Source organism: Miscanthus floridulus, chromosome 12, assembly GCF_019320115.1.
Source record: "Miscanthus floridulus cultivar M001 chromosome 12, ASM1932011v1, whole genome shotgun sequence".
Classification (NCBI taxonomy): domain Eukaryota; kingdom Viridiplantae; phylum Streptophyta; class Magnoliopsida; order Poales; family Poaceae; genus Miscanthus; species Miscanthus floridulus.
In genome coordinates, this window is record NC_089591.1 from 49,557,627 (window position 1) to 49,579,709 (window position 22,083).

General features: G+C 45.2%; 1 protein-coding gene across 1 annotated transcript; it reads right to left on the bottom strand.

Moving 5' to 3' along the window:
• Positions 1 to 17,981: 17,981 nt before the first annotated feature.
• On the bottom strand, positions 17,982 to 18,605 carry LOC136495841 (arabinogalactan protein 1-like). Its single transcript, XM_066491655.1, has one exon. The coding sequence runs from the start codon at positions 18,603 to 18,605 to the stop codon at positions 17,982 to 17,984; it is 624 nt and encodes a 207-aa protein (XP_066347752.1).
• Positions 18,606 to 22,083: the final 3,478 nt, after the last annotated feature.

Genomic DNA, 22,083 nt, shown 5'->3' on the forward strand with positions numbered 1-22,083 from the left:
CTCACGATGCCGCCGTCATGCCGTGCACCATCACTCGCGCACCCGGCCGCCTCACCGAACTAGGATGCAGTCGTAGAGGATCATAGTGACGTCTAGAGGACAGCCGCGTAGACCGAGTCATCGATAGCCGACCACAGCGCCCCGGCCACGAGCACCGAACCACCGGCCAGAGTTCCACCGTGCACCACCACCGTGGCCAGGACCGCTGGAAATGCCTGGAGCTTCCTTAACTCATCCGCCTCGTTCACTAGAGCCATGGGGAGCTAACGCGCCCTGCCAAGCAAGCTTCCAGCCACCACATCACCCTGTCCATGACTCGCCGACGAGCACCACCACGCCAATCCACCGTTCGCCATGGCCAGAGCCCTAGGAAGCCTTAACCGTTAGCCGACCCCCACCATCGCAGTCGCCACGACGTGAGGGAACTTTTCCCCTCCTCAATTGGACACCAGCACCACCGCAAGGGCTCACCCAATGAGCTCGCCGCCGGCAAGAGCACGGCCACGGGAGAAACAGGGGAAACTCCCCTCGCCAGCCACCTATGCATGAACTCGGTGCTCATAGAGCATGCCCGAGGAAAGAGAGGTGGACTTGGTCCACCATGAACCCTGCCTTAGGTCCATAGACCAGCGCCTCTTGGTCCACCGTGAGCCATGCTCACGCCCACAACCTAGAAACGAAGCCTAGTAGAGGCCCAAGGCCATGACGTGGCAGCGCCACAGCATGCCACAAAGCGGGCCAAGCCCGGCCCAACCCGAGCCCACCAGAGCCCGTTTGAGACCCAGTCCGAGTTGACCATTGACCGGTCAACGTTAACCATTGACCTAGCCCCACAAGTCAGTGGCACAGACACTCTGGGCCCACATGTCAGATGGTGACATCATGCTGACGTCACATAGGACCCACACGTCAGAAGCCAACACAACCGGGGTGATGTCATGCTGATGTCATGATGACATCAGCTGCTGATGTCAGTAGCCTAGGCCCCACACGTCAGTGACCCTGACCGTTGATCGTTGACTGTTGACTCGCCCGTTGGCTAACGTTGACTTTGACCGGACCCATATGTCAGTGACCCGAAAGTCCTTGGACCCACCTGTCGGAACTGATGACGTTGCTGATATCATGCTGACATCAGCTAGACCCCACCTGTCAGCTCGGAACCGAGATGATGATGTCATGCTGACGTCAGCATGCCACGTAGACCAGTCACAGCATGACACGTGTCAGCCCAGGATTAATTCGGCCTTTTCTATTTTTAGAAATGATTTAAACTTCGGAAAATCATAACTAATTCATACGACCTCAGAAAAATATGAAACCAGGACCAAAATTCATCTAAAATTGAGCTTTACGCAATGAGCCCATGTTTGAGTGTATTTGGCTCTTTTGAATTTTTATTGCTTCTTTGTGCTATTCTATAGACGTCGCTAATGCGACTATAATGTGAACATTGCAGACTCGGAGGAGAACCTGACAGATGAGGACCGTGAGTACCGTGAGGAGAACGGAGATGACTACATTGAAGGTGCCACATCCCACCCAATCTCATAGCACCTATTACTCATGGCTAATATAGAACTGCTATTGCTTAACTTTACTGTTATAATCATACTATGATAGGACTTGCATGGTAGTATGCTTACTTGATGGCCTTCACCTTGACGCAACCTTACCCCTGCATACCCTGCTATTAGGCTAGACACACGCTCACTGCTATATTTCATTACTTGTACTTCTACTATGCTTATACTACATTAATGCATGGTGTTATCTGAACTATGGGGAGTGTGCTGCGTGTGTGACTTGGGTGTGTGGAAGGTGAGGGTTGTGTTGACCAAGTTGGAGTATACAATGAGCCTGGGGCAAGTCTTGCCATGAGGTGCTACCTGGGCACCCCTGGGAATGGATACCTGCGGTGGGTAAATGGTATATGAGATGGTCCTGGGTGTGAACCTATGATGGGAGGAGCATAGGATGGAGGTGCTGTGGTGGCACGGTAAATGGAAACCCTGATGAAGACATTCTGGCTTGGTCATCCCTAAGGACTTACTAGTACTCAGATTCATTGGGAAGCCTTACGTACCACTTGCCCAATATGGTGCGGGACGGCCGGACTACTTGATAGGATATTGCCACTACTGCTAGGTTGATAGCGGACAGTGTAAGGAGGTACAAGGCGTGGATGTCCCCCACACCCTTCTGAGACTTCATGGAGACCTTGTGGACCCGGCTCATGACTCACAGTTTCAACCGCCCTAGACTAGACTTGGGGTGTACCAGGGCTGAATGGTAGAGTGGCATTATCCTAGGCTAGCAAGCGGCCGGAATCAGCCCAGTTGACGACGGTCAGCAAAGAAGGCAGATCTTGTGGTTATGTAAAACCTCTGCAGAGTGTATGGTTGATCGATCGATACATGTGTCGACTTGTCGGCTATGGACCTTTCCTGGGTTTCACTTAAACTAGATAGTGAGATGAGTCCTTCTCTTCTTCCCCCATGAGAGAGTGTCGATCATAGCCAGGGGCTACGGGCCTTGAGACAGTGCCGAGAGGGAGTTAGCCTGTCGACTGAGCGATGGTATGGTGATGGTGTAGAGATGGTGGTATATCAATCCCAGGATCGAAACCTGGCTCTAGAAAGGGAATGGGGTAGAATGTGTGTGGGAATGGTGTTAAAACTTGACCAAGTACTATTATATACTTGATATGCTAATGCATAGGAAACCCCAGCCTTATAGGTTCCTTTTGATTATATCCAACATGCATCTAATTTCCACAAAACAATGCTCATAGGGTGGGATTGGCCAGTACAAATTGTACTGATAAATTTTGGCACACAGGTTCTGCTGAGGAGCATAGCTCCGAGGAGTTTGACGGTTGAGGGGTTCATGCCTATGCTCGAGTTTGGCGATCTTATCTTCAAGTTGTTCTAAATAAATGCTACTTTTGATTCCGCCAATGCGGCGATGTAATAATTTATGTACTTCCGCACTATTTGTACTCTAAATTTATTGTTGTATGGATGTGATATTCGACTAGAATTTGGGTAATATGATCTACGATGGTCTTATTACACTTTGACTCTATGGATTTCCCTTCGCGGAAATCAGGGGCGCTTCAGACTCCTAGTGCAACACCTACACGTGGCAGTGCCATGCCTAAGAGCAGTAGTGTCGCGCCTACACAGTCAGCAGTAGCTAATTCGACTCTAGCTCGTGGACAGAACCTACAACCAATCCTCAAGCAAGAAGAAGATGAAGATCTAGAAGATGAACAAGAGGCCACTGATCATCCAAGGCTAAGGCAAACAATACAACAAGACCATCCCATTGATAATATCCCTAGGAGTCTTCAAATGGGGGTAACAACTTACTCTCACTTAGAAAATTTTTGTCAATATTACTCGTTTGTTTCCTCTTTAGAGCCTGTCGAGTTCATAAACCCGGGGTCCCTCATGGACCGACTTCCCAACAAAGGCTCGGCCCAATAGACAATGTTGCGAGCAATGCGCAACTCATGGGTCGGCCCAAATACCTAAACGATAGGCTAGAAGGATGATCCAATCTTTGACTGGAAGGCTTGACCGAGGAGGAACGACGCCCGCTTCCAACTTCAGCCCACCTCTCTGACCAGAGCTCTCACTTTAGTCTCCAACCCACCTCCGGACAGCCTCTTCGACCGGAAGGCATGGCCAAAGCACCGCTTCTGACTCCAACCCATGTCTTCGACCGAGGATGCACCAAGCCCCTGCTCACTGCTCTTCTCCAAACTAGCACAATCAGAGCCAACTTCGGCCAACCGACCGGGGACACCCGCACGGTATGGACCAGGAAATGGACAAACAAAGTAAGGCAAGGCGCACAAGTCAAACCGCAATACCAAGGATCGTACCCTGTGCACCTGCCAGGTATGGACGTATGGTAGAACTCAAGCAGTGTTGTAGGCGCCAACGTTTTCCCCTATAGTGTTGTGGGCGCCATTAACTCCCATACCAGACAAATATGGTAAGGCTCCCCCCACATGCCTCTGTGCATCGACAGTGTTATGGTTGTCGGCATTTACTGTACTAGGGGAACATGGTAAAACCCCTTGCATGCCTCTAGGTACCAACAGTGTGACAGGCCCTGACGTCTGCCATACCCGAAGAAGACAACACAACCTCCCACGTGTATCTGACATTGAACAATATTGTGGGCGCCTACCATCATCCTATACCCATCGGCGTGGGCGACAAGACTTAGTAGCATACGTACTCTCTCCCTCTTTCTTGTAAAGCCATCCCCTTCATCTATAAAAGGGGATGTGCTCTCTCCCAATAGATAAGGTCATTTAGATTCAATCACATCAATCAAGTTCACTTAGCACATAGCGGAGCTCCCGTCACTCTTGGCCCCTCTGACCAGAGTTTGACCGGACCTCTCATACCCCCATCTTTCTCCTTCTCGTTTGTAACCCCACTGCAAACTTTGAGCACCTGGGCTTATGAATAAAGTCACCGATCAACCCAAACTAGATGTAGAGCATGTTGCCTGAACCAGTATAAATCCTGTGTCATTGAGTGCTAGGCCACCTCCGATCACAACGTACGGCAAAACTACAAATATTTATGTGTTGGTCACTTTCTGCACTGACAGAGCCTCTTAAGGTAGAACAAGCACTTGGAGACCCAGATTGGATCATGGCCATGCAAGAACAACTCAACAACTTTAAAAGAAATCAAGTGTGGACCTTGGTGGAAAGACCCAATACCAATTTCACTGGTACCAAATGGGTTTTCCACAACAAGCAAGATGAGAATGGCGTGGTGACAAGGAACAAGGCAAGATTGGTTGCTTAAGGTTTCACTTAAGTAGAGGGCTTGGACTTTGAAGAAACATATGCACCGGTGGCAATACTTGAAGCAATCTGAATGCGTCTAGCCTATGCTGCTCATCACAGCTTCAAGCTATATCAAATAGACATGAAGAGTGCATTCCTCAACGGCCCTATTTAAGAACTTGTCTATATTGAGCAACCACCGGGCTTTGAAGATCCCAAGTTCCCCAACCATGTCTACAAACTCTAAAAGGCACTCTATGGGCTTAAGCAAGCACCAAGAGCATGGTATGAATGCCTTAAGGAATTCTTGCTTAAACAAGGCTTTGAAATAGGCAAAGTCGATCCTACCCTTTTCACTCGCAAAGTTGGTAAAGATATCTTTGTGTGCCAAATCTATGTCGATGACATAATATTTGGTAGTACTAATCACACTTTTTGTGAGGAATTTAGTAGAATCATGACCAAGAGATTTGAGATGTCCATGATGGGTGAATTGAAGTTCTTCCTTGGATTTCAAATCAAGCAAATGAAGGATGGAACTTTTATTAGTCAAACGAAGTACACCCATGATATGCTCAAGAAGTTTAACATGGTCAATGCCAAGCCTATCAAAACTCCCATGCCAACCAATGGACATCTTGATCTTAAGGAAAAAGGGAAATCCAAGGATACCAAGGTATATCGCTCCATGATCGGCTCTCTACTTTATTTGTGCGCATCTAGGCCCAATATTATGCTTAGTATGTGCATGTGTGCTAGATTTCAAGCTAACCCAAAAGTGTGTCACTTCGTGGATGTTAAGAGAATCTTAAGATATTTAGTACACACTCCTAACCTTGGCTTATGGTATCCTAAGGGCTCTAAGTTTGATCTACTTAGTTATTTGGATTCCGATTACGCTGGTTGCAAAGTAGATCAAAAAAGCACTTCAGGGACATGTCAATTCCTTGGATAGTCCCTGGTGTCTTGGAGTTCCAAGAAGTAAAATTGTGTAGCCCTTTCCACCACCGAGGTTGAGTATGTTACAGCCAGTGCATGTTATGCTCAACTACTTTGGATGAGGCAAACCCTTCAAGATTTTGGATGCCGCTTTACCAAAATCCCATTATTGTATGATAATGAAAGTGCCATAAAGCTTGCAAACAATCCCATAAGCCACTCAAGAACTAAGCACATAGACATCTGACATCATTTCTTGAGAGACCACGAAACCAAAGGAGATATCGAAATTTGTCATGTGAGCACCGAAAAGCAACTTGCCGATATCTTCACTAAGCCTCTTGATGAGTCAAGGCTTTGTACTTTGCATAGTGAGCTAAATATACTTGATTCTCGTAACGTGGTTTGAACTATAGCACACCTTTGTTTGATGAACTAGCATGGATAGGAGAAACCAATTGCAAAGGCTTAAATATTGTGCTTCAAAATGTTTCATCAAAAGCTACAAGTGCATTATGATCATTGTTTGTAGTGATTATCTGATGCTGATCATAGTATGCTTGAGATACATGTCCATATCCTATATATGTAGATGTATTTTGTTTGTAGCTAAACCCCTTGTTGTTGTGGATGTGGAGTACCAGGTTGGTATTGCAGTAATGCCGCTCTATGATAGTGCCGCATACTGGCCACGGTAGTGCTGTAGTTTGAAATGTGCCTGGCATTTGGGCCACAATGGCATTTACCGTGGGCCCTTTTCTTTTCCTTTACTTTCTCCTGGGCCACTGTAACTCCCCTCTTCCTCTCCCTTTCACCCAGACACGCCGCACTCTCCTCTCTCTCATGCTCGCATCACCTACGCTATCGCCGTGACATCTGGCCACATCTCGGTGGTGCCGCATCGGCTGCCAGAGCTCCTATGCTTCGCCGGTGTAACAACCTAGGTTTTCCAATACCCAAAAATCTAAACTTAAATTTTTTCTAACAAAACCCATGCATGGTGAGTGTGCATACTAGGAAACCACCCATGTAGTTGCACAAGTAGAACCCAAGTTAGCATGGTTGACCATTGTTGCATTTTAATTCCACTTGTGAGTTGCTTCTTCATGATGTTATGTGATGCAATAAAATCAATTAAACCTTTCAACAAACTATTGTGTGTGTTGCCAACCTATGGCTTGGACCCTAAAGCCCTAGATGACCTCTAGTGGACCCCACTAGGGTGTATGCATGTTGGCAACACATGTATACATGCATAGGTGCCCTAGGTGTAGTGTCGAAATAGGAATAGAAATAGAAAATGAATTGGAAAAAGGGAGGAAAATAGAAAAGCCAAAGAAGCCCAATAGCAGCAGACAGCCCAGCCCCCACCGGCCCACACGCCTGCGCCCTCTCCCACACGCATGACTGTGGGTTTTGGTGATAATGACCACGCAATTAGAGGACTAATGAGATTTATCGAGATGACAAGCAGGGAATCAATATTTGAGGATGTTACACGAAACGGAGGAGCCCCCAATTACAAACGTTGATGGCTTCAACCTCAAAGGAGCTTTAAATTCTTTTATATTTTGAATTTGAGTATAGAAAAAGTCGTACTATAAAGGGGGATATAATGCTTAAGCTAACATGTTACCAAGTGCTCCATCTTACTCATACATCCTCAATTACTTAGCCAAGACAACCAGCACTTCACTCTTACCCTTTGTGGTCTTGCCTGGTGTGGTAGTGCCGCACCTGGAGAGAGGCACTACCGCTGAGCAGCACTATCATAGTTAAGTCATGGCACACCGTTGGGCCTTGGGGGTATTTATACATTTTCCTTTCCCTTCTAACGGCTCTCTTCTCGCTACCCAACCATTCAGTTCGTGGAAGAACATAAAAGTGCTCTTCTCTCTCTCCTCCATTGGTGACCTTGAGCTCCTAAGTTTCTCCATTGATTTTCCCATCAATCCATGAGAGAAAAAGGTGTCAAACTTAATTAGAGAGCAGATCCTTTGATTCCCTGACTCTAAAGAGCACTTGGTTCACATTTTGGCTGGCGGTTGTGTTTGTTACTCTTGGAGCTTGGCTCCTAGCCGGCTAGAGCGTCGCCTGTTAAGCTTGCCAACCCATGTGGCAGCCCTGGGAGGTTTGTAACCATCTCTTAAAGCTAGTAACTCACCCCTCATCTCAAGAGTTAATCCTCTTGACTTGAGAATGAGAAAGGGTTGCAAAGCCCAAATCCATAGTGGCTAACCTCAACAACGTGGACTTAGGCAAGCCTTGGTGGTGAGCTGAACCACGGGATAAATCCTTGTGTCACATTGTGCTTAATTTACTTTACTTGCATTTCAGATTGTTGTTGAGGTGGTTTCTAGGGTTTGAGGGTGATCTACTTGTGTGTGGTGTTCCTACCACTTCTAGCTATTGATCTATGATCCATACACCTACAGGAAGCTCAGTAATTTATGAGATCTAAGTTTCCATTGATAGATTTTGAATTATGTCTCAAGGTTGTCTGTAGGTCCAGCAGTGCCGTGGGTGGAATTTGACGTTTGGTTAAGTTTGTTTTAACATGCCTATTCTCCCCCATCCAGGCTAACCAGAGATCCTACGCACTAGGTTTCATCAATTATCCATAGCCAAACTAGGGCTTTCATGGTGTCATCTTTGTTGCCACTGTTGACGCCGCCAGCCCTTTGACTCGCTTCGTGCTCATGACTGGACCCTTCTTCTTGGTGACGGTTAACTCAGTCGTGCCTTTGACTCGCCCAGCGACAAGGGATGTTGTTGAACCTTTGCCCCGCCCAGTGACAGAGGTTGTCGCCGTCGTGCCTTAGCCCCACCCAACGGTGGTCGATGTCGCTACACCATTTCCCTACTCGGCAATAGCTGACACAACCATGGCTTTGATCCATGTTGGTAATGATTAACATGTCACTTGTTTTAAGTAGTCACCCTATGTTGTTTATATTTCTTAGCATCTTTTACTAAGTTGTTATCCCTAGTGTTGATGCTAGAAATGCTTGTTGGTACTACCTAGTGCCACTTCTAGAATAACACTAAGAAGTACTTTAATATTTCATGTGACTAGAAAGAATATATATATATATATATATATATATATATATATATATGAAAGGAATCTATAAGCACACAGGTAATTATACCATTGTAGCACTTTACCCGAGAGTATTCCAGGTATTGTTATTTATATTTTACCACAGGGAAATTCTGGCACGGACATGTATTGATAACTTATGCTATTGATGGAGAAGTAAACCATAACCAATATTCTACTCATAACAGGGGTAAGTCATAGGATAAGATATATATATGATAAGTATTGATCAATGATAATGATAAATAACTCAGAGTACTTCTTTCTATGGCATTAGCATGGTCAGGTAGAATATTAGAGGAATAATTCCTAAGTCATTCTTAATTATAAGTCAAAGCATACATTGATTAGTGCAATTATACCTAGTAATCATTGCTAACACCATCGTCATATCTACACATAAGGGATATTACTAAGGAAGATTAAGAACAGAGCTTGTCTTCCTTCGTAACCGCATCCTACGTGCACCTACATTTGGGGAGTGGACTACAAATGACTCAACGGGAGTGTCACATCCACGATCTACCATATGACCTGGAATATAGGGTGTATCCACAGGTAAACAACGTATAAGCACCACGCTTACACAATGTCGACCACCCACACATGGATCCTTAGAGTGAGCACTATACGAATTTATGCATGAACATGATGATAATCCAACTATACTAAGCATATAATCAAAGTAGACGATGAACATTATAATGAAGAACATAAATAAGATAAATATTAATATTGTCGTAACAATTATAGCAAGCATATAAAAGTAATGGAGATACAAAAGAGAGGGGTACAAAGATTATACCAAACCACGCTCTTGACACGATCAGAAATCTAAGCGAAGCTTGCTTGCCTCCCTCTAGACCTAGCCTAACTAGCTATGCCCTAGAATTGATGGAGCTCTGAGGATGATTAGGGTTTCTGTCTTCTCAAATGACTTATGCCTCTAAGGGGGTGGCAGTGGCTGGTATATATAGGCTGGAGCATCCATCGTGAGCCCTTGGATCAAACAATTTAATGGAAGGCGTAGATGCAACCTAGGAGGCGATGGAGAACCGACATAACAACGAAGGCTAACATGTGATTCTCCAAAGGCGGGGCGTACAGGTTGGGCCAGTCTAGCAGCCACTCTCAGTCTGCCTCGGCGTGGTGTCCTCTGGAACCTTCTAGTGTCCGTTTCGCGGTGGATAAGCACGATTAATTCTGACATCTAGGTCCACCTTGATGGTTTTCTGAATAAACTCTGCATAAATCATAGATTCACAAAAACTCGTGGAATTTATTAGTTTAGACCCCTAGACCTTTGTTGGTGATTGCTTTCATGCCCTTATTCATGTTTTATTGACCGTTTATAATGGTTGTTAACTACTGTCAACAATCCATCCGGCAAAGCACCCCCTACTCTACAAGACGAGGCACATGACGGACGGCTTCACCTCTTCGTCAGAGTCGATGAGGTACAAGACGTTGCTGTGCAACGAGATCCATCCCCTTCCGCCACGTTCGTTTCGCGGCAAGCCCTGCCACGTCACCGGTCAGCGATTCTGGTCGTCGCCACGTCAACCCGCTGCCGCGCCACCATGCATAGCGCGGCACAGGTATTTGGCCGCGCCATGGCAATAGGCGTGGCCAAAAGTATTAGTTTAAAAAACAGACAGTGTTAGATTTAAAATTAGTTTTCAAAAAGTGTTAAAATTAAAAAAAAATCCATGTAGTTATCTTTTGCCCAGTTATTAGCATAGCCCTAGCTCAAGGATCTAGTTTAGATCTATAGTTTGTAGTTTAATTTAAAATGGTTTGAACATTGGTATTTGATCTAAACTATAAACAAAATGGATCGTCCAGGTACAAGTACTCTCAACTTTTCTCCAGCTCTAGAACCAATATTTCATGTAGAGCTACAAATACTCAGCTTAAAAAATCCATGAATTAAGCTCAGAAAAATGGTGTCTTTATATATAAATATAAAGCGGATAAGTATTGTGCAGGTTGACGAGATAAAGAAAGAAGTGGATTCAATTGTGGATCCTATAATCAACAAGGTTATTGTTTACACCAAAATTTAGGAAGAAGAACGCGGGAACTCGAAGCTTCTAGGATTGTGTTATCAAGGAATCGATTAGATGTAAATCGGTATCAGCTGATTTAGATGCGATGTCATAATCGGCTAGTTTATAGATGACGTCAGCAGACGGTGTCGATGGGCTATGCTTGAATGACGCCAGGAAGATGTGTCGGACTCTACAAATAAGGAAAATTAGGGTCCAAGTTATTATTAAGTTAGAAAGTTTTCTTTTATTCTTAGAATTATAATAAGTCATATTTGAGTAGGATTCATATTTGGGTTCCGGGTATAAATACTAGACCCTGGTTATTATACAAGAAAAATGAACACTCAATCAATATAATCTTTCTGACTTTCGCCATCGCATTAGGAGTAGGAGTATTGTAGATCTCGACGAGTTCTTCAGCAAACAGGGCTACATCGACTGATCGACCTCTAGCTTGCTTGTGAGTACCGTCACGACTTGTATTGTGCTTGTAAAGCTGCATCAGCTGATTGATCTTTTATGAGCCATAATATAAGTTAGTTATCGATCTGTATCATAGTTTGTAAGGCTGCATCAGCTGATTGATCTCTTATGAATCATAATATAGATCAAAGTTATCGATCCTGTGTTAAATAACTTGTTGTTTAATACAATATCACCAGTTATCGAATCTGCTAAGATAAGTAAGATTTTCCTTACTGTTTTTTTGTTGATTTATCAGTTATCGATTTTGTTATAATTAATGTTTTATTAATTATAACAAAATCACCCGATTGTGATAGAGATAGATCAGCATCATATCATCTTAATTGGTCGTCCTTTGATCTGGTCACGCTTTAAAGTTTATAATTGATGGCTTAATTCCGCTAGATCGGCTGTTTTATCTCTATTCCAATCAAACATAGTATGCATTCAAAGACATGTTTCAATCTTGAATAAACCCACTAGTTAATGAGATCTAATCTAATGACACTACCATAGCTGCATCGATCCGGTCGAACTTCACTGGTAAGACTTTAAATTAGAAATTACTAATTAGTGGTCTTGTTCATGATCATGATATGTGCTTTATTTGTTTACTATGACTGCATCGGCTATTTTAGTCGATTTGCCTATACTCTTACGCATATAGCATGTTTTCATGAATCTATCAACATATAGATGGTTTTATAGATTTTTTTTTGTTTTAGTTTGTTATTATTATCATAGCTGCATCGATCCGATCGAACCTCACTGTTGATGATAATAGATTAGATTCAAACTATTTGTAGATTCATTCATATTAGATAGTCGATTTGTTCGCATGTTTACTCTTTTCATCAAACTTATCGGCTCGACGCTTTATATCGATCATGTTTCATTTAGCCGATGATGCTTTCTGATGTTCCATGAGCATCGGTTATTTTGATTCATATCATTATCATTTAATATTAGCCGATAATACTTGATTTAAAGATCTTCATTTCATGGATACGCCGGATATCGACTATTTAGTCGATAGCCTTATTGAATTGTCTATCTAGCCGTACATTTAGAACTGTCTGGTGCAACACCGACATGTTTCACTTTAAATTACTGATAAGATTTTCTCTCCTTGTCAATTGCATGTCAAATTGACTGGTACGTCATTGGGTTTTCAGAATCGGCTGGTTCTGTGTTGAAGCCAAGTAGATCTCTGATCTCGTTCCACTCAGATCATCCGGCTTGTTGTGTGTGGTTTACATCGCCACATTTTTGTGTCAACAGTTATGAAGGATAAATGCTAGAGAAGGAACCCAGAAGGATGAGAAGAGATGGTGAACTGAAAGGAGCAAACATTGCTCGGAAGGTAACGAGAAGAAACTACACAGAAGCAACGTGACGCGTCTAGTATCATCTCCTGTTTATCTCATTATCGGTGTTTATCAGTCACATGCTTATACAATCATTGGCTTCCTACAAACTCCGAGATAAGGCCTAAGAAAGTAGACGATTTTGTATTGTATTTGCACGTTTCTGTGAGGGCCCTTTTAATGACATGAGTAAAATATATAGCCGAATTCAACATTGTGTTTGATTCGGAGATAAAGAGTGATAGAATGAGGCCATTCTAATTTTCTAGGGCGAGATGGTTCGATGTATATGTTTGGTTTAGCAGATGGGGGTACGGTGTCTGTTTTGTGTTTGGTACGATGGAGCTTAACCAATGAGAAGGAAGGAGCTGGTTGATGAGATAAAGAAAGAGGTGGATTCAATAGTTGATCCCATAATCGATAAGGTCGTGAAGCAGAGGGATCACAGAGAAGCAACCCATAAAGGGTTGGAGTAATTTTACCTGTTTTTATTTAGCCTGTTTTAATTTAACATTTTGGTGATAGCATGTAGAAAACTAAATTTTCAAGAAGTAGGTTTTTTTTTGTCAAACTTGTTCACGTACGTCAAGCTCCTGAGTTATGCGGCTATTGGGTGTGGCGTGACTTAGCATAACCAAGTTAGAAGTTACACCAAACTCTCTAGTGTGACTAAATGGTTACTTTTAAAAAAAAATGTAGTTCACATGTATTATTAATAAAATTTTAGATTGAAAAAGGCTAAGGCCCCGTTCGGCTTACCCCATATTCGGCTTGTCCGGCTTATTTTTTCAGCCGGAACAGTGTTTTTCTCTCACAACAATTCAGCCAGAACAGTATTTTCAGCCAAGATTCAGCAAGCCGAACGGAGCCTAAAACAAAAAGAAATTAGAAGAGGGCTAGAGGATAGGAATGAATAAATTGGCAAATGAACGAAGCACACACTAGTTCGGCAGTAACCAGACGATGCAAAATGACGTGTGTCACAAGATCCCGTGTTTGCAAGCCTGATTGCCTCAGTCGTTTTCAGTCATGTGCTTGTACAGTCACTGACTTTCTGCGAACCCAAAAAAAAAAAGAGCATATGACGGCATGAAGGGCAGTGAGGCGCGTTCGGTGCGCACGTCCCACTCGGCCACTCCTACCCTCCCACATGGGAGCAGTGCAGCACTGCAACGCCTCGTCGCGGCAGCAGCCGGCAGCGACATGGGGGCAGTGCAACGCCTCGGCGCGGCAGCAGCCGGCAGCGATGTCGGCCGCGCGTCCTACTGGCACATGCTTCCAAGTTCTGATCCGGCCGATCGAGCAGCCTGGACATGCCACGGCCCTACCACCTGCTGAGTTTTCTATAGCTCTCAGTGCTAGCTCGTTCGCTGCGGTTTGGATCGTGGCCGGGTTGGCCGGCCAGCTCATGAGCGAGAGGGACGAGGCGTCAAGAGTGTAGGACAGGCTGCGATATGCACAAAGAGCCGGGATAGCTACTGTGCACCGTACAGCAAGGGGAGATGGATCAGACTCGACCAGATGCGTATGAATTTTGTGATCCGACGACGACGTGGGATTTGGGCTAGGTCATCTTAGGGGCATGAGCAATGTTGAGTTACCTAGTGTGACCCTACTAATTAGCAAACCACCGCCGGTTCTAAAACAATGATCAATCCCACAGCTCCCGCAACTTTCTAAAGAAAAAAGAATTAAATACATTGGCGGCCTTAAACTTATGGCTCTATGCCACTTAGGTCTATAAACTCTCAAAATCGAAATCTGTCTCCATGAACTTGTCAAAGTATGCCACTTAGGTCCATACCCATCAAAGGGCATTGATTAGGATAGAATTTTACAAAAACCGACCATATATAGTCATCTTCCTCTAGCACTCCTTTCCTAGGCCTGTGTGGTGTCGACATCGCCCAAGCTGGCCTCCTCCTCTGGCCGAGCATGCCTCACCAATCCCCATTGTCGCTCCACACCCTAGCCCACCTCCTGGCGTCCCCACCCGCCAGCGCACGTACGACAAGCACCCCGGCGGCATTGCCCTAGCGTCGCAGGTGGAGCTCCCCTTCGGCGAGCTACTAGTTGTGGCGGCGAACGACGGCCCCTCGCGGACGAGCAAGCCATACTTGGCAACAAGCTCCGCTGCTCCAACCTGGAGAAGGCCAGCTCACCCGCGGCTGCACCACAAGCAAGCTCCCTGACGCTCGCCTTGCGCACTCGAGCCACCGCTGCTCGGCCGCTCTACGCGCAGCCACCGCCCGTGCCTCGCCACACACGCGCCGCGCCCCCCGATGTAGAGGTGGCCAACCCATCACCGTCACCTCCGGCCCCCGCACACCCACGTCCCTGGACATCCTACTCCTCCCTGCTGACGCTAAGACGCTGGCCGTCCGCGCGCTCGATGGCGGCCACGGGCGGCGCCAGGAGGTCCTGGGCGCACAAGGCTGCCTTGCCACCGCTGCCTGTGCATGCGCTGGCGGGCGGGGACGCCGGGAAGTGGGCCAGGGTGTGGGGCGGCGAATCGGCGATGGGGAGGCGTGCTCGGTCGGAGGTGGAGGCCGACTCGGGCGACGCCGGCACCGCGGGCCTAGGAAAGGAGCGTTAGGGACAGAAGATGACTAGATAGATATAGATAGGGTGGTTTTTGTAAAATTTTAACCTAGTCAACGTTCTCTGAAGGGGGTATGGACCTAAGTGGCACACTTTGACAAATTTAGGGAGGCAGATTTCGATTTTGAGAGTTTGTGGACCTAAGTGGCACAGAGCCACGAGTTTAAGGGCCGCTAGTGTATTTAGCTAAAAAAAAATATTCTTTCCCGCATCTTTTCTTTTTAGAAAGTTACAAAGTTATGTACTCTCTTTGTCTTAAAACAGAAGTCATTCTCGTTTCCCAAGTCAGCTATTTTTAACTTTAATCAATTATATATAAAAATATTAATATTTATAATACATAATTAGTATCATTAGATAGAGAGTTGAATATACTTTCATAATAAACTTATTTGGAGATATAAATATTATATGTATTTTTTACAAACCTAGTCAAAGTTGAGAAAGTTTTACCTGCGCGCATCCCATAACTAACTTTTTTTTGTGGGGATCACATAACGACTTCTGTTGTGGGACGGAGGGAGTATATGACTGGTTGTAATATCTCTATAAAAATGCAACTATGTGTTGCGTGCTAGTTAAAAGATTCACGTTTGACCAAGTTTTCACTTAATGGTATTCACATTTATGACTCTGAATCAATTTACTAGGAAAATATATTTCATAAGTAATCTAATGACATTTATTTGATATCATAAATAGAAATTGATAGTTTTTAATCTATAATTGATCAAATTAAAGATACTAAAACATGACGCAACACTATAATTGCATCTCTCTGGGACAAAGGGAGTACCACTTTTTTTATGATAACTTATTATCATAGTGAGATTCGATTTAGTTTTGGATTTGTTACTCTTGGGTTCTTGGAACCCTAGCTAGCCGGCTAGGTGTTGCTCGTTGCAGCACTCATCTCTTGCTTGTGGGTGCTCCTGGAAGTTTGTATTATCCTCTTTGTTCTAGTGATATTTCCCAGCTTGATCTTCGTGGTCGCTAGGGAAAGAGAGCAGTTCAAAGACAATCTAAAAATCTATGTGGTCGCCTCAACAACGGGGACGTAGGCACAACTTTGTGGTATGGCCGAACCTCAGATAAATCTTGTGTCCCCATGTGCTTGCGATCTTGTGATTACATATCTTGTATTATTTGTTGTGGTGGCCTGATCTATATTGTTTGTACAGGTATTGGAGCAAGCTATAGCGTGGAGTCACTTCATATCATATCCCTACACGTGTGGTAAAAACATATATGTATTTGTGTATAAACTGAATTTCGTAACTCTAGTTCGTTCACCGTTCACCTGGGCCATGTTATGCCTATTCACCGCCGGCTCTAGGCATTGTGATCTTTTCAGTGACCATATCATTGTTGGAGTGGTCGGAAACGTCTTAAGCCGATCATGGGCATCCCCTGCTCTCCGAGTCGAGAGATGAAATGGCTGAGCGCCGCCATGCATCCCGTGCATTTTTTGGGCTTCCTTGAGGTTGTTTATCAACCCCACTTCATGACGGCTGAAATTTTCTCCGAGTTGACCTCGATGCCATGCTTAAAGATGATGGATCCGAGTTGCTTTCCCGATGGGACCCAAAAACGTTTTTTTGGGGTTAACTTTGATGTTGAACCATCGTAGGTTCGTGAAGGTCTCCTCAACTGGCCCGCCTTCTTGGACTTGACGACGATATCGTCAACGTACACCTCGATGTTGCATATCGTCAATGTACACCTCGATGTTGCATCATATCTCGTCATGGAAGCATTTCTTCTCACACCGCTGGTAGGTGGCGCCCGTGTTCTTCAATGAAAATGACATTAGTATGTAACAGAATGAGTCGAAGGCAGTGATGAGCGAGGTCGTGGGTTAGTCAGACTCATTCGATCTAGTGGTAGCATGAATACACGTCTAGGATCACCTGAGCTAGCAGATTTCTATGAACCAGTTAGTCGCGCCAAGGTCATCTGAGGAAAACAGATCTACCATCCTCTCCTTCAATAACTTTTTACTAGCTTTACTAATTTTCTTAAACTCAGTTTAGTCCAACTTGTTTTTATTCATAACTGGATTCTAGTTGAAAAAAGGCGAAAATCACAGCAAACGTTTCGATCATTTCTTATTTATTTTTTAACCACTGTTTTAGAACTTTGAACTAGAATAATCAAGAATAAAAAATACCCATAATAAAGTGATTATAAGCTGAAACAAACATGACCTTTGCTGCTGGCACTACTCTCACATGTCACACAAAGCAACTTACGTCCTGATCGCTTATTTATAAATCGTACTTTTTCAGTCTACGAATAATATTTTTCTTTCATAATAAATCAACCCATAATACTTTTAGCCAAATGAACAGAGCATTAGAATTGGGAAGCTAAGCTAGAATAATCCATGTCAAACAGAGTATAATTATCATAACTAGGAACCAAAGCTAAGAGCTTATGCAAATACGTAGCATCTTAAGAATAAGAACGGAGAAATGGATAAATTAAATCAATGACCATAATTACAGCAGTTCATACGAAGAAGGAAGACCAGTGTGAGGACGGAGAAGAAGAAAAAGGAAAGAGAAAAGCAAAAGCGGGAGCAAACGAAGTGGTCAAGAAGCAGAGGAGGGATCAGGAAAGGACCACTGCATAATCTAGAAGGCGTAGACGGCCGCGGCGACAGCGAAGGCGGCGAAGGCGAAGGCGGGGCGGAGGCCGGTGGCGGCGCCGGCCGGGGTCGCCGGGGGCTCGGCGGAGGGCGAGGGGGAGGACGCGTCTGGGCCGGGCGCCGGAGGGGAGGCGGTGGGGGCCTCGGGCGCCGGCGCGGACGCGGACGGCGTGGGGGCCGGGGTGGGCGCGACCTTGGGTGCCGGGGCCGCCTTGGGCGGGGCGACCGGTGCCGGCGTCGGGGGCGGGATCGCCGGGGGAGGGGTCGCGGGGGCCTTGGGCGCCGCCGCGGGTGCGCCGCTGGGCGCCTGCGCCGTGGCGGCCACGGCGAGGAGGGCCAGCACGGAGAGCACGGCGAGGTGAGAAGCAGCCATTGCGGTCGGAGATGTCGGGTCTCTTCTCTGGGCTCGCTTCTCGCCTGCCTTGTGCTGCTCCGGTGAGAGCCCGTGAGAAACGACTGCGAGAGTTAGTGCGTGGGAGAGGACGTGCAGAGGCGTGGGGCTTATAAAGGTGGCAGCTTTTTGCGCGGGCAGCGGGCACCGAGCTGAGCGGCCCCGGCCGTTGTGCTGGTGCTGGACAGCGCCGATGCAGCTGCCCTTGCCTGCCTGCATGATTGCCTCGCACGTCCCTTGCTTCCATTATTGAGGCTTTGAGAGGCTTTCACGTTTGGAATTTTGCTTTGGTGAGGGAGAGTGTCTGATCAAACGTACGTTGTTGTTGTTAATACACTAAGGGATCAATGATGAGCTCTCTAACCACGGATTATATCCCTCCGCCGCTTCACGTCGTGCCATACTGACATCAGGCACGATCAGAAGAAACACAAAGGGTCAGTCGGGAAAAAGAAAGAAACACAAAGGGTCTCTCTGGAATGAGGGCCCTCGGGGTTGTGGCTCTGCTTGTCAGCTGACCGTCGCGTTTGCTTTGCTTGTTGACACTAGGCAGGTGAAGGCAGGCAGTCTTGAAATGAGAAGTTGCAACTGCAATGCTGACTGAATGAATCTCTGAACCTTGAATGGTTTTTCTTTTTACCTGAAATCAAGCCAATCGGTTCGCACTGCATCGTATTCAGCACCGACTGATCAATCGATGACTCTGAACGCCAGCGTTCAGTTTCCATCACATTCAGATCACACGAATTCGAAGTGTGGCTGCTGACTTGATGCCGCCAATGCGTGGACGGTGGGCCTTACCTTCAAGCATGCCCTGCTGCCGTCAAGAATTTGACGATTTCACGTTCACCTGGTGCCGCCCGGTCCGTGTACGCGCGGCGCCACTGGCGCATGTGCGTGGTGGGGGTTCGTTTACGATAAGAGAATACTGTCATCTCAAAAGATGCTTTAACACCTCACCTGTCTGTCTCTGCAATCTGAAAAGATTGGAAAGAGAGGAGGAGACAGCGAGCCCGTTCGATGGTTGTTTTCTTGGCCAATAAGCCCAACTGCTGCTGGTTTGTTGTAGGAAGAAAATACTGTTGTCTAGCTGATAAGTCCTGGCTGAAATCAACGAGCCAACAGACTGGATCGGAGTGGCCGAATGGGAAGAGGAAAAAATGATCAGATTCTTCTCCCTTTTCTGTCGTGTCAATGAGAGATCCGTTGGAAGAGAACCCAACTTCATCTGGGCATCAAAATGAAACAAGCTACTAGGCATGCAGTAAAAGTCGAAGATGTACTGGAGTCTCTCTCTGAAAGTAACATAAAAAACATCACATAGGACTATATACTCCTATATATAAGTACTACCCCTCAGTAAAAATCGATGATGTACTGGCGTCAACTTATAGCTGATCCATACGTGCAGATGCATGGTGATGTACTGGCGTCAGCACGACACGCTGGCTTGGGGTTGGCCTTATACATCCAAGATGTACTGAATGTCAGCAAAAACCATCTGACGACATAAGCTGATAAGCAAAGGCATAAAGGATTAGTCCCAAGCTCAATAGCAGAGTGATCAAAGAAACATTGAACTTAGGGTCTGTTTGGTTCCAAATAAGTCACCTACTTATAAGTTAAAAAGTGAAATAAGTGACTTATTTTGTCAAACACCATCAACTTATAAGTCACCCATGCTTATAAGTTTTAAGTTGGTTCACCCCTACTTAAAACTTATAAGTCACCCTTTTCTGCGTGGGGCCCACACCTTTAATGAGCTTATAAGTCATCTACAACCAAACAGGTATGACTTATAAGTCACTGGTTTTCAGTCACCTGACTTAATAAGTCACCTGACTTATGAAAACCAAACAGACCCTTAATCTCAAAATCCAATTGTAGCTACCAGCCTTCCAGAAGTGTGCTTGGCGGAGAAAATTAATAAAATATATTCTTAGCGGAGGAAAAAAACTAGACAACTTCGAAAATCCGCACGGCAAGGTAAAATGAGATTCCTTACACCAAGCGTTAAAGATGAAGGCTTTCCACCCAACGGTGTGCTTGGTTACATCTTTTTGTCAAAGGTAGTAACGTAGGGATTAAGTTTAATGATCAACTGAGATCCTATTTTAAGAATAGAAAGGGCCTTGTCGTGCGCATATCTTTTATATTAAGAAAAAAGTATGAGAAATCTCAAAACAGCAAAGATCAAGACACCTTGACACACACAACCACAACAAGTCCACACACACTCACAAAGGATGAACAACCAATGAGCAAAACAATTAGCCAACACCAAGTATCCGTTCGGTCAACAAGGTGCAGTGATGCCCCTGACACTCGCTAGACCCCCGTAACTTTGCTCCTTCAAAGACCATAGCTAGGATACCCTACAGATTAGGCGAAGCACAATCAAAGAAGCACCGATTCCAATGGCTTCAAAGCGACTAGGCTCTCAGAATAATTAAAGAATTAAGACCCTGTCTATCCTAACCATCAGTAATCTCATTGGATCGTCACCACCAAACTTCAAAGGAAAGCTCAGCCGGCTGGGGAGCAAGGTTCTGCAGCCCAATTTTTTTTAAGAGCTCAAACCATATGTCTAGAGAAGACACAAGAGACCAATCGATCATCGATGGTTTCCTCTTTTTGATCATACAATAAACCTTTCTGGTAACGCTGAAGACCCCGCTGAGCAAGACGATCTGCAGTCCAGCACTTATTGTGCATGACCAATATCCCCTATCTTGTTTAACATTGTAATGGATATGTTGGAAATCATCCTAGCTAGGGGAAAAAGAAGATGGTTAAGTGAGAGGGTTAGTGTCACATCTAGTGGAGCATGGGTGTCCATTTTACAACATGCAGATGACACAATATCTTTGTAGACCATGATTTTGAACGATGAAAGAACATGAAGCTTCTTCTTTAATTTGTGCTTTTGAACAATTATCAGGTCTTAAGGTTAACTTCGACTAGAGTGAAATCTTCTGTTTTGACCGGGTAAAATCCTGTGGGGGCACAATACTCACTACCATCCCCGAGGAACAGTGAGCCTATGACGATGACTACTTTGAGCACCCGTTGACGCTTCGCTCGCTCAATGTTCCACGCCTTCTCCAGGGGCATGGCGAGCAAGGAGGTCGTGGGCTCGAGGAACCAAGACCTAGTGTCGCTATGCTCACAATGGTTGTCTGTGGGGTGTAAGGGGAGGTGGTGCTCAAGGAGGGCCTCGATGTCGCTGGGTTTTGGCATCCACAGTGGTAGCTATGGGAAGGAGAAGAAGATAATGTTGGGACGGCAAAGAGATTTGAATAGTAGATTTGGCACCCAACGGTCAAAAGCAGACAATTTTTTCAACAAAAATCTAAATATGTTGACAGATAAATAGCAATTCTGATAATGTAAAACGTTTTGGTTCGAACTTTCCACATATTTGTAACAGCCGTGGTTTGAGGCCTCTTTTCTAAAAACGAGGTAGAAGCAGTTCAAAAAAAAACGAGGTAGAAGCCGGAATATTTTTCATTATTAAAAAATAAATATTGAGACACTTTGGTGTAAGTATGGCCCCATTATCGTTCTGGCCTGAGGCACTTCTTCTGTTCGTTCTGGCTGGTGAGAAGGAGACCATGCCATTTTGGGCTTTGATTCGCTTACTAGGCTTGACGGGGGACCCTAGTGTAACTTTTTTGAGGGGGAGGGACTGCAAGTG